Source organism: Chanodichthys erythropterus, chromosome 7, assembly GCF_024489055.1.
Source record: "Chanodichthys erythropterus isolate Z2021 chromosome 7, ASM2448905v1, whole genome shotgun sequence".
NCBI lineage: Eukaryota > Metazoa > Chordata > Actinopteri > Cypriniformes > Xenocyprididae > Chanodichthys > Chanodichthys erythropterus.
This window is the reverse complement of record NC_090227.1, coordinates 25768246-25781599: the sequence shown is the minus strand read 5'-3', so window position 1 is coordinate 25781599 and position 13354 is coordinate 25768246. Positions and strand designations below refer to the sequence as shown.

The window sequence follows — 13354 nt, the reverse complement described above, 5'->3', positions numbered from 1 at the left end:
AAGAATGCATATTGAGAAACAGCCACACTAAACCTGTCTGGAGTTTTCGCGTCGCTCTGCAAAGAAAGTCACCCGGATTGTTGATCTGATTGGTTGAAGGACTATCCAATTGCGTGAATAATGCTCGTTGATCACACCTCTTGTGCGCTAGAAAATACATACAGACTCTCCAGACCAATGTTCAATTTTAAATGTGCCATCGAACGTTTTTTTACAAGATGTAATATAAGTCTAAGGTGTCCCCTGAATGTGTCTGTGAAGTTTCAGTTCAAAATACCCCATAGATTTTTTTTAATTAATTTTTTTAACTGGGGCATTTATTTTGGGGCATCATTATAAATGCGCCGATTCAGGCTGCGGCCCCTTTAAATTCTCATGCTCCCAGCCCACGGAGCTCGCGCTTGCCTTGAACAGCATAAACAAAGTTCCGACAGCTAATATACCCTCAAAAATTGATCTTTACAAAGTGTTCATCATGCAGCATGTCTAATCGCTTAACGTAGACTAACCATGTTCCGTACACTTTTCGCCCTTCACCACACGTCAGAGACCACTCCCCTGTTGTTGAGAGCCAGACAAGCAAGTTTGTGTGCTCATTGCCTGGGGGAATACCTATTGTACAGTTCAAACTTTGATTGATGTCTTTTCAACAAATAGTATTAGAGAAAAGTGGGGAAAGTACCTCCTTCGCCTATGTACGGAAGATGTTAAAGGTTAACGGTGTTCTGTACAGGCTTATAATGATGTTCCGCACAGAGTGTATAACTTGATTTCAATGGCGAAAATAGACATTTAACTGATCAATTGTGTGTTGTTTATTTATTTTAACTGAAGAAAACATAATTTAAATGAATTAGACAGGCGAATACCATTTTATTTGGTTAAAATGTAAGTTAATTACTTTAATAAGCTAGAGGAGTTGCTTTGATTCTGTCTTCTATTAATAACGGCATGTGAGTTAAGCATGAAACTTGTGAAACATTAGTGAATATAACGTTACCACGTATTTCTGAAGAGAATGAAGAACAAACAATTTGCATTGATTTAAATAAAATTTAATGATTAACCAATGTGAAAACTTCCAAACATAAATGATCAGGATGCGCGTCTTTGCCTGTCTCAGGCTGAGAGTGGCGCCAAGCTGTCATCGTCCGCGACTGACGTTTAAAATTTCCCAGTTCAAAGCATTTATTTAACAAAAGGCAATATATTTAACAATATGTGATAATACAATATTTATTTCATAAAGACTGTAATACTGTGATAAGCACAAATTAAGTCGAAATGTACATTTTCGCTGCTCTAGTTGTCTCCCCACACAAGCTGCAGTCTGACGTGTAGCTTGCCCACCGTCCATTTTAAAGCGAAGTGGGCGCACCGTGCAAACTTAGTAAAATCCCACGGGAACAAAAGGCAGGGGCGTCTCTGTCTTGATCGGGGGTGAAAGAGGAAGAAATGAAGATGACATAGATATATAGTTTATGTATGACCTGGAAGTATGTATTCAACGATCAGCAGTAAAAGCTCATCTGTACGGAACATCGTTGTGTACGGAACATGGTTAGTCGACGTTAAGTATAGTATTTATTTGGATGTTTACATTTGATTCTGAATGAGTTTGAGGCTGTGCTTCGTGGCTAAAGCTAACATTACACACTGTTGGAGAGATTTATAAAGAATGAAGTTGTGTTTATGCATTATACAAACTGCAAGTGTTTAAAAATGAAAATAGCGATGGCACTCTTGTCTCCGTGAATACAGTAAGAAACAATGGTAACTTTAACCACATTTAACAGTACATTAGCAACATGCTAACGAAACATTTAGAAAGACAATTTACAAATATCACTAAAAATATCATGATATCATGGATCATGTCAGTTATTATCGCTCCATCTGCCATTTTTCGCTATTGTCCTTGCTTGCTTACCTAGTCTGATGATTCAGCTGTGCACAGATCCAGACGTTAATACTGCCTGCCCTTGTCTAATGCCTTGAACATGGGCTGGCATATGCAAATATTGGGGGCGTACATATTAATGATCCCGACTGTTGCGTCACAGTCGGTGTTATGTTGAGATTCGCTCAAACAAATGAGATTTATATAAGAAGGAGGAAACAATGGAGTTTGAGACTCACTGTATGTCATTTCCATGTACTGAACACTTGTTATTCAACTATGCCGATGTAAATTCAATTTTCAATTCGATGGCACCTTTAAATTGAGCTTGGTCTGGTGATAGCCAGACAACAAGACTACATTTCTAATTTTCAATTGTTTCTAATTTATTTTTTGTTTTGTTTTTTTTTTACTTTAAATTTATCATGTAATATTTATATTTTACTTTATTTCACGTTTGTTGGATAATAATTTTTTAATATATTCCATTTTAGTAAACAACAGCACTGTACATAACACACATTGCTTGTAATGCATTATCCTTAACGTTAACCAAAAAGAAGGTGCATTTACTTCGAAACACATCAATGGTGCTTTTGGTCATTTTCTGTTAAAGTTTAAAGATAAAGAAACACTCCACTTTATTTGAAAATAGGCTCATTTTCCAACTCCCCTAGAGTTAAACAGTTGAGTTTTACCGTTTTCGAATCCATTCATCCGATCTCCGGTTCTGGTGGTACCACTTTTAGCATAGCTTAGCATAGTTCATTGAATCTGATTAGACCGTTAGCATCTCGCTCAAAAATGACCAAAGAGTTTCGATATTTTTCCTATCCAAAACTGTCTATTGACTCTTCCGTAGTTACATTGTGTACTAAGACCAACGGAAAAGGAAAAGTTGAAATATTCTAGGCCGATATGGCTTGGAACTATATTCTCATTCTGGCTTAATTATCAAGGAACTTTGCTGCCGTGCCATGGGTGCAGCAGGTGCAATGAAATCAGATTCAATGAACTATGCTAAGCTATGCTAAAAGTGGTACCGCCAGACCCAGAGATCGGCTGAATGGATTTGAAAACGGTAAAACTCAACTGTTTAACTCTAGGGGAGTTGTAAAATGAGCCTATTTTCAAAAAAAATGTAGTGTTCCTTTAACTAGTTATTTAAAGTTGTATCTTTGAAATCAGCACTAATTAAGGAGGTTGTGTGTGTTTTTTCCTTGTAGGAAGGGAATATAGCCTGTGAGACTCAGTCGTGTCCTACATCTCCTTGTCGTTTGGTGGAGACTGTAGGTGGGCAGTGCTGTCCCAGGTGTCGAAGTAAGTATAACGTGAGCTTTTTTGTAGCGAAAATTAACTCAAAGGGGAAATATTAATAATTATTCATAACTCATTATGATTATTAATCATGATTAATTATGAATATGCAAATCCGTTAATCAGATTAACTGGACATAGCTACATTACAATTAATATTACAATCAATTAACCTGTTCGTCCAGTGAACGCTCAGTGTTGATTGTTTATTAATTATAAGAAATGTTAATTTCCAAGTTATGGAAAAATAATATTTCTTATTGTACTGTTCTACTCAGAGCACGTAGTCCGGATCTATCACTTAAGAGGCAATTCATTAGCAGACGGAATCAGAACCAAACATGTTTTGTGCACAATCTTTATTAACTAACTCACAAACACATAACTAAACTAACAAACACGTAACATAACATAAACAAAGGGTCACACACACATACACAAGTCAGAGTGAGTAATGATAGAGTTGAACCGGAAGAGATGCTGTTACTCGAGCTACATGAAATGTCAAAAGCACTCTGGAAAGGACTCATCAGTTTCTTTTAGCAATAGCAAAGGTAAGTCTTTACAAATCAATACTAAATCGCTGTTTAGCATTAAAATGTACGATACTTGCACAATGCCTTTAGGCTGAAGAGCGTCAGATTTGCAGGTTGAGGATAACTCTTGAAGTTATCATCTGAAGTTGTTGCCAGTCTGTTGGGTGATGAGCACATGGCTGGGTGTTGTAGGCCAGGGGCCTATCAGCCTTGCGGCCGGGCCTAGAGAACCTAGTTCGGTCGTCCAGAAGCAAGGAAGAAAAAAAAAAGTGGCACTGTTCGCTGGTTTTTAACCTCTGGTCAAAGTCACACCTCTCAGATGTTGACCGGACCAATGAAGATGTTGTAATTCTGGGTGGCAACACCCCTCCTGTCAGGGCTTTTACAACCCAGAAAGATTAACAAGCTGAGTTCTTGAATCAGAACTATTAAATATTCTTTTAATACTGATGTGTTGCACAGTTATGGATGTACCGCATACACAAGCATTTAAATTTTCCCGCTACGAACGTATAGACACTAAACATGGCATGATTGAAGTTACCGAGCAGGTCATAACATTTAACAATCATCAAACATGTAAATACAATGAGTACAATACAACATCAGTAATAATGGATACCATTTCCTGAGAAGGATTAATTTATAGCACAGTCTGTCTATACATTAATGCCATAGAGTCTGTGTTCTGTGTGGAAAATGCAGGGAAGATGCAGATTTTCTGTGTCTCTACTCTGTTCTCCATGCAGCAACCACATTCCTCAGCGTAATAAACTTCCTTGTAACTGAAAACTTCCCAGGGGATGGGGACAGACTCCAGATGAGCTTAAAACTATTGGTTAACTAACCAATAATTGTGTCTGATTTGCCTCAGTCATTACATTTTGTACATTTTTGTCAATTGTAATGACATGTAACTTGTTCAGACATGCTCATACTCATCAAAAGAGTCTTTTGTTTGATATGAAGGTTGTGTCCAGGACAATGTGTGGCACCTGCACGGCTCTCAGTGGAAGCGTCCTGATGACCCCTGCACGACCTGTACATGCACGGTGGGTCACCACCTGTTATTGAATACATAGCTTGTTTTCTTAATGTATTGCATGTCTTATGGACTATCATTGTTTTAGTTTTTAAATGTAATCTCTCTCTCTCTCTCTCTCTTTGTAGGAGGGTAAGGTTCAGTGTGTGAGTGTAAGATGTGATGTTCCCTGTAAGAACCCAGCCTCTCCGCCCCCTGGATCCTGCTGTCCTGTCTGTGACGGTGTGTCCAACCTTTTAAATATGACTTGATGTTTTTAAATCTGTCAAAAACAGAACATTTGTGAGCATGCAATCAAAATTCTGTCAATTTACTTTATTGATACATACTGCTTGTCTTATTGTGAATGATTTATTAGGGCCCGAGCACCGATGGTGTGACGACCCTATTGTAATTGTTCAGTCTGTTATTCTTCTTCTCTGAAATGAATTGAATTTTGGAGGGCCTAAACATGCTTGAAAACTCATGAAACTTTGCACACAAGTCAGAAGGGGTGAACATTTATGGTTGATATGGGTTTCAGAATTGGGTGTGGCAAATTGACTCAGTAGCACCACCTACAAAATTTCAATTAAGCGCCCTTCGCTCTACGTTTCATGTACAAGTATGAAAATTGGTAGACACTTGTAAGAGCCCAATACCTATAAAAAAAAGTCCTTGGTAGCAAAATCTGAAAACCCAACAGGAAGTTAGATATTCTGATTTTTCTTTGCAAAATTTTAGCAGTTTTTGCCATTTCCAGATGCTGTACTTTAACAAACTCCTCCCAGAGTTTTTATCAGATCAACATCATATTTGGTCAGTGTAATCTTAAAGTCGGCTTGAAATCAAAATTGACCCTATTTACTTTGTTAGTGCATATTACTAGTCTTGTGGTGAACAATTAATCCGTGCAAGTTAATACACAGAAAAAATAGTTTGTTGTGGTAATCTTTAATCAAAATCTGAAAAGTTACTTCTAGTCCGAAATGCCGTTCCTTTCCTGATGACCTCAATTTGACGGCTTGGGTTGAAAATGCTTAAACGACTCCCCTCCAACCGTTAGTCTGCTATGAGCAAGAGATGGAGAGCTAAAGTAAAACTCTGCCCTCTATTCAATATTCAGTTTCACTTGGAAATACGTCACAACACTGGAGAAAAGTCCTTTGCAACTTCCGGTTCACAGGGACTTTAAACGAACACTCCACTTTTTTTGAAAATATATGGCTAGGAACTATACTCTAATAATCAAGGAACTTTGCTGCCATACCATGGGTGCAGCAGGCGCAATGGTATTACACGCCATCTCTCACAAATGTCTCCATGGTTGCAAGGCATGCTCCATGTGCAAGTAGGGGGTCACAGGTGCTGCGTAATATCTTTGCGCCTGTTGCACCCATGGTACGGCAGCAAAGTTCCTTGATTATTACGCCAGAATGAGAGTATAGTTCCTAGCCATATCGGCCTAGAAAATCGCAACTTTTCATTTTCCGTCGGTCTTTCATCGGCCGATGTAACTAAAGAAGAGACAAGTTTTAAATAGGAAAAATATTGAAACTCTTTGGTCATTTTTGAGCCAGATGCTAACGGTCTAATCAGATTCAATAAACTATGTTAAACTATGCTAAAAGTGGTACTGCCAGACCCGGAGATCGGATGAATGGATTAGAAAACTGTAAAACTCAACTGTTTAACTCTAGGGGAGTTGGAAAATGTTTTCAAAAAACAGTGGAGTGTTCCTTTAAGGCCTTTGCGACGTTAAATTGCGAAAATCTAGAGTTTTCGCTGAAGGGCGTCTCCGCGTCGGCCTGACAAAGTTCGATGTTTCGCCATGGAACAGGAAGTGGTTGTAACTCTGGCATACAATGTCCAATCTGCCCCAAACTTCACATGTTTTATTAGAGTCCTGACCTGAAGACATCTACAATGCAGTATTCAGTTACAGTCATAGCATCACCTGTGGGCAACAGGAAATGTGTTGTTTTACATTGTGTTTAAGTCCTCATAGAGATTTAACCAGAACAACATCATATTTGGTCAGTCTAATCTTAAGGCCTTAGTGATGTTAAATTGTGAAGATCTAGAGTTTTCACTGAAGGGCGTGTCCATGGCGGCCTGACAAAGTTTGATGTTTCACCATGAAACAGGAAGCTGTTGTAACTCTGGCAACAATGCCCGATCTGCTCCAAACTTCACATGTTTGATAAGAGTCCTGGCCTGATGACATCTACATGGCAGTCTTCAGTTCTAGTCAAAGTGCCACCTGCTTGCAACAGGAAGTGTGGCACATCAAAATGAAAATGCCACATTTCTCCTACATTTGCCTGCTTAAATGCATGTCTTGCCCAATGTTCACTGTTTTCCTAAGGCCACCGTTGTGAGGGCATTTTCAATGCTGCTTGCAACTTTAATTTGTGGATGTTTTCCCAAGAAAAAAATATTAAATTATATTAAATGGCTATTTATACTACATATATGAGTTTGATATATTTACAAACATTAAATTTATCACAGGTTGTATTGTGAATGGAAGGGACATCCCGAATGGGATGAGTTTGCCACCAGGACCACCGTGTGAGGGCAGATGTATATGTGAGGTAAGTTACCTAAGAACCTGCTTTGCAAATTTTATTTATAATTTCTTCTTAAAGTTGCTATAGGCCTTTATCACAGTACGCGTGTTGTCACATCCGGCTTTGATTAGAAGCTTAAAGGAATTTCCGCCTGCATTATTGTCAATGGACAGGCGCCAGTTTTGAGAAGAAAATGATAGTTGTTTAGTTTAACATAACAATAAACTTACAATATTTCATTGTATGAAAATTATTTAGAACAATGACAATATTTAGAACTGTTTATTTAGACGTACATGATACCCTACCATGCATACGTTCCTTCATTTTAATGTTAACATTTTTGTTTAATACAACATATTTCCCCCAAATCTTTAATTTAATCCACCCAAAATAGACTTTAGTCATAGTTAATAATTTAATATTTGTCTAATTAAAGCTCTTTAAAGTGATATGTTGTTTGTATTCTATTTTTGCAGTTCTGTGATAAAATAAGGTGATAAGACTCTGAAGTATTGCGCATACACATACAGAATGGCTTGCGCACTCCCATTTAAATAACGAAATATGCGTCAGACGCCTTTTTTATTTGTTTCACAATACTCAATTAATGATTGTAAACAGAGGTTTGTGTCTTTATAATAAGTATCTGTGCTGAATTTTACAAAAATAAATCACAACATTCCCATGCTATGGGCATGGCCAATGTTAAAGGCTGCAGCGGAAGTTATTTTACGCTAATACTTAAAGCTTCCGCTTTTTAAACGCGGAAGTGTGATAAAGGCATATATGTAAGAAATTTGCAGTAAAATATCCAAAGGCCAGTATTATGTATTTTGTTCACTTGAGTACTTACAACATCCCAAATGTTTCCAACTATTTGTAAATCGTGAGAAAATTGCAATTTTAACCAAGGTTCGGGATGTGTGAGGAGTCGCCTGTCAATTGCGTCATACCCGCGTTACCCTCGGTTTCTGGTTTTAAACCATGGAAACACCAAAGACGCTTTAATATTTACATGTTTTAATAGGCAAGGGAACAATGGTTTTGATATTTTTATAGACAGAAATTGAATTATTGTTTATTATTGTAATTATTGTATATAGTTCAACACGTTTAGTCTTATTGTTTTTTGCGAGTACCATGCTTTACCATGCCTCAGAGAAAAACACTATTTTGTGAAGTAGCTAACATAGCATAATCAGATGCAGCTTTATTTTTAGTAACAGTAATACAGCATTTTCTCCATCATACAATACATTTAAAATTAATTGCATGCCATTTATCAACAGAAGCCATCCAGCATTTAATATGATATTCTAAAAATAAAGAAAATAATTGCATTCTAGCAGAAGATTCTTAACTATTTTCTTTCAGAATGGGAATATTAATTGTGTTCGGTACCCCTGCCCACCGACTCCCTGTCAGAATCCTGTGAGGAGACCAGGAGAATGTTGTAAACGGTATTAATAACAGTTTTTCATAACAATTTTAGCTAAAATATTAAACGAGATGAGGATCTTACAGGAAACACTTTTTATTAATCAATTGGTGTTCAGATGTGAGGAGTGCAGATATGAGGGTGATGTATACTCAGATGGTCAAACCTTCGTATCCAGACAGAATCCGTGCTTGAAATGTCAGTGCTCGGTGAGTATTTTCTTGGATAAAAGTGTGTACTACATGTATGAACATTTGAATGTATTTATATGTGAATGTGTAAATCTTGTGATACAGGGTAAGTGTCATGATCACCATCTGTTCCTGTCAGTTCCCGGACTACATTTCCCACAATCCGCCCTGCCAGTCACATGTTCACTTCACACCAATCACCTTTTGCCACATACAGCTTAGCACACTACCTGGACTATAAATCACTCACACACACCACCTGATTGCGAAGTCTTGCTTCCCCTGTGATACAATTCTGAGCGTACTAATATCCTGTCTGTCAGTCTGTTACCGTTCCTGCCTGTGACCTGTTGATGATCCTGTGCTGCCTACTCCTGACCTGTGCTTTGTATACCGATCTGTAAGTGATATCTGCCTGTCTTGATCTACCGCCTGTATCCTGACCATGTCTCTGCCTGTCCCTTGCTGTACCTGTCTGACCCTGCCTGTACAACCACGCTCACCTTTAATAAAAGCTTTGCACTTGGATCCCTGCCTGAGTCCAGCTTCGTTACAGAAGACTTCACCACACCAAGATCCAGCAGCTTTTGTGAGTGTTTCTGTCACATCCAGCATCAGCATGGACCCAGCTATACGTCTCATCCACCTTCGTCAAGGTAATAGTACCCTGGAGGACTGTTATTGACTGTTGGCTCTCCGTTTACTGTGGGTGTCGCAGAGAAATGCGACACTTCTCTGAATCACGTAATGGCCGCCGCTCCAATGGACACTCACAAAATGGTGGCTACCATCACAACAACACCAGTCCATGTCTCCACTGATCTTCATGAGCAAAGTCAAGTCACAGTTGATCTTCACGAGCCAAGTCAAGTCACAGATGATCTTCATGAGCCCAGTCAAGTCACAGTTGATCTCCATGAGCCAAGTCAAGTCACAGTTGATCTCCATGAGCCAAGTCAAGTCACAGTTGGTCTTCATGAGCCAAGTCAAGCCACCGTTGATCTTCCAGAGCCCACTCCAACCTGTGAGTCCGCTCCATCCCTGAATGCTCTTCCTGTCAGCCAAGAGGGCTGTCTTCTCATGCTATGTTTTGGCTGTCCTGCGTGCCTGGAGAATGCATTCAAGCTCTTTTTGCCATGGACCAGTCTGCCAGCACGAACCCGCTGTCGTCCCAGAGTCACGTCACGTCTCCGCTGATCGCCCAGAGTCACGTCACATCTCCATTGATGTCATGTCTCCACTGATCGCCCAGAGTCACGCCAAGTCTCCGCTGATCTTCTAGAACCACGTCACGTCTCTGGATCTGTCCGGGAGTGGAGAGGGTTGCATCCCAGTGTGGCTGATCCACCGCTGACTTCAGCACAAGCGGCTGGCATTCCTAAGCCTCCGCCGGCCACTCCGCACACCAGCCCGCCGGCCGCTTCGCACTCAAGCTCCTCAGACGCTCCGCACGCAAGGTCTCCGGTTGCAATGCACTCAAGTTCGTCAGTTGCAACGCACTCAAGCTCGCCGGTGGCTACGCACTCAGACTCTCTGGATGCGATGGACAAGATGGCAGCTTCGCCAAGGCCCATGGGCAAGATGGCCATACCTGAGGGTGGGGAGCTTGTGGGTGGGGACCCTCCCCGGCCACTGCCATCAACGGCCTCCGAACTGTTATTGCCGCCCATGGATTATAACCCCCTATGGCCGTTTATGGACTCATCATGGCTGCCCAAGCCACCTGACCTGCCGTGGTTGCCCGAACCACCTGACCTGCCGTGGTTGCCTGAGCCACCTGACCTGCCGTGGCTGCCCGAGCCACCTGACCCGCAGTAGCTTTCTGACACTCCTGACCCACCCTGGCTGCCCATGGAACCTGACCCGCCATGGCTACCCGTGGCACCTGACCCACCGTGGCTGCCTGAGTTCCTGGATCTGCATTGGAGACCCCGTTCCCGTCTGCGTCTCCAATGCACCCACCCCCCTCCCTATCCCTATCTCCCGGAAGGGGGGTATTATGTCATGATCACCGTCTGTTCTTGGACTACATTTCCCACAATCCTCCCTGCCAGTCACATGTTCAATCCACACCAATCACCTGTTGCCACATACAGCTTAGCACACTACCTGGACTATAAATCACTCACACACACACACACCACCTGATTGCAAAGTCTTGTTTTCCCTGTGATACATTTCTGAGCGTACTAATATCCTGTCTGTCAGTCTGTTACCGTTCCTGCCTGTGACTAGTTTATGATCCTGTGCTGCCTACCCCTGAACTGTGCTTTGTATACCGATCTGTAAATGATATCTGCCTGTCTTGATCTACCGCCTGTATCCTGACCACGTCTCTGCCTGTCCCTTGCTGTACCTGTTTCCTCCTGTCTGACCCTGCCTGTACGACCATGCTCACCTTTAACTCTCTGAGGTCTGAAAACGCGTCGGCGCGTTTTGCAGGATTTTTTTCACATTGCAGCAAAACAGACTTAAAATACTCTGTCATTTCTTGTCATAGAGACATAAGTAATATATCAATTTAAACTATAGAATGTCTTCTTTTATTTGTGTACACTCAGAGTAAAAACACAATATTGTGCTTTTTGTAAAATAAAGAAAACTAACATGATGCGTGATCTCTCCTCTCCCTCTGAACGAACTCCAATCTGATAGTTCTCAGAAAATGAACTGTAACTTAGTGAATACTAATGACAAAAAAAATTACACTTACGTCTAAAGAAACATTGAAATGTCAGGTTTTAAATCGTGTAAGTCAAATCAAAAACAAACATTCTGTGTTTATGTAATCTGTATGAAAAGAGAGCCATGTCAGAAGTCTGTGATTCAGCTCATTATCCGCTAATGCGGCCACGCCCACAGAGCCAGCGCTATTCATAGGCAAATTCAGAGGCAATACATGTATACATCAATCAATCGTGTATTTATTGTCTTGAAAAGTGTTTATTTGGATGGTAAAGCCATGGTTAGCGATCTCTAGAAGACATGCCGTTAGTTCCTAGTTCCTTTTCTTCTTTATATGAATTTGTGGCCTAAAGGTGTACAGAGCGCCCTCCGGCTGCATGTATGAATTAAAAACACAGTATCCAGCACTCATAGTAATGACAATAAATATTACTTCTCAGTATAGAAAATTGACATAAATATATAAGAATCCATCAATATTTCTCCAAATGTGCATGCTTTTAAGCTAAAAGCCTATATGAAATGCCACAGAGGTAACATGATTGTTCAGACACTTTGCATCACAGAAATAAATTATATTTTAAAGAATATAATAGAATACAATTATTTTAAATTGTAATAATATTTCACAGTATTGCTGTTTATGATAAGCTGAGACATTATTACAGAGGGTTTTTTTCACAGCCTACCTGACTGAAAGGCCTCATTAATATGCAAGTCATTTCAGGTCATTATTATGTGATTCTTTTGTCTTCTCAGGTGTAAATGGCCCATTATGCATGCAGATTCACGCCTCCACGTATACTGTGTTTCTTGACAAAAAGTGTCTTACAGAATTTAAATCTCTCTATTGTTTTATATGAAGGAGTAGGCAGCATAATTTTTACATAATTCTGAAGCAAAAACTGTAGTATACAACCTCCAATAACCAGAAGTCTTGTGAACACAGATTTAATATACTTATTTTGGCCTTATTTCAGTGACGTTAAGTTTTTTTTTTCAATAACCACGCATAAACATTATTCCTTCAAAAACACAAACATGTACATGTTCCTCACATATTATTGTAGCCTAGTTTGTGCTGAATACAGTGTAATGACACTTTTGTCATTTATATGTTTATGAACAACTGAAAAAAGCACAAATGTCAGGGCATGTCAAAACTTCTCCAAGCCCCAAATCAGCCTCAGACTCCAGAGGGTTAATAAAAGCTTTGCACTTGGATCCCTGCCTGACTCCAGCCTCGTTACAGTAGGCAAGTGTTGAGTGAAAATACAAGATCTTCATGTCCACCTATGAGTTGCATGCACCCAAAAAAGCTACCTTTGATGGTGTTTTGTAAGAAAAATATCCATATTTAAAACTTTAAAAATAATAAAAAACTAGCTTGCGGCTGACGACCGTATGGATACTGAAATATCCCTTTAAGTATTTGGTTTAATCTTTTTGTGTCAAATGTAAAACCTGAGTTAAAAATTAAATGCCAAATTTGGCTAAAATTGATGAATAAGGCATGACAAAATATTGAGTAAATTTAAAGAATATTTATGTCAAAAGACAAAAACTATGACTTAAAAAAACAAACAAAAGTTGTATTTAAAATGTCCAAAAAAAGACTCACAAAAGTGCACAAATGTTATGTAGCCCTGAAGCCATATGAAGATACTGAAACTGAAGTTGTTATCTGTTT

At 39.6% G+C, this 13354-nt stretch overlaps 1 protein-coding gene across 1 annotated transcript in view; it reads left to right on the top strand.

Moving 5' to 3' along the window:
• LOC137022913 (kielin/chordin-like protein) overlaps nt 1-13354 on the top strand; it is a 99840-nt gene that overhangs the window by 48338 nt on the left and 38148 nt on the right. Inside the window, exons 12-22 of the mRNA XM_067389382.1 lie at nt 3127-3220; nt 4723-4805; nt 4924-5017; nt 7289-7371; nt 8725-8810; nt 8907-8997; nt 9085-9153; nt 9303-9379; nt 9592-9635; nt 9698-10003; nt 10340-10576. Of these exons, the coding sequence (XP_067245483.1) occupies nt 3127-3220; nt 4723-4805; nt 4924-5017; nt 7289-7371; nt 8725-8810; nt 8907-8997; nt 9085-9153; nt 9303-9379; nt 9592-9635; nt 9698-10003; nt 10340-10576 (1264 nt within the window). The remainder of the gene's footprint in view (nt 1-3126; nt 3221-4722; nt 4806-4923; nt 5018-7288; nt 7372-8724; nt 8811-8906; nt 8998-9084; nt 9154-9302; nt 9380-9591; nt 9636-9697; nt 10004-10339; nt 10577-13354) is intronic.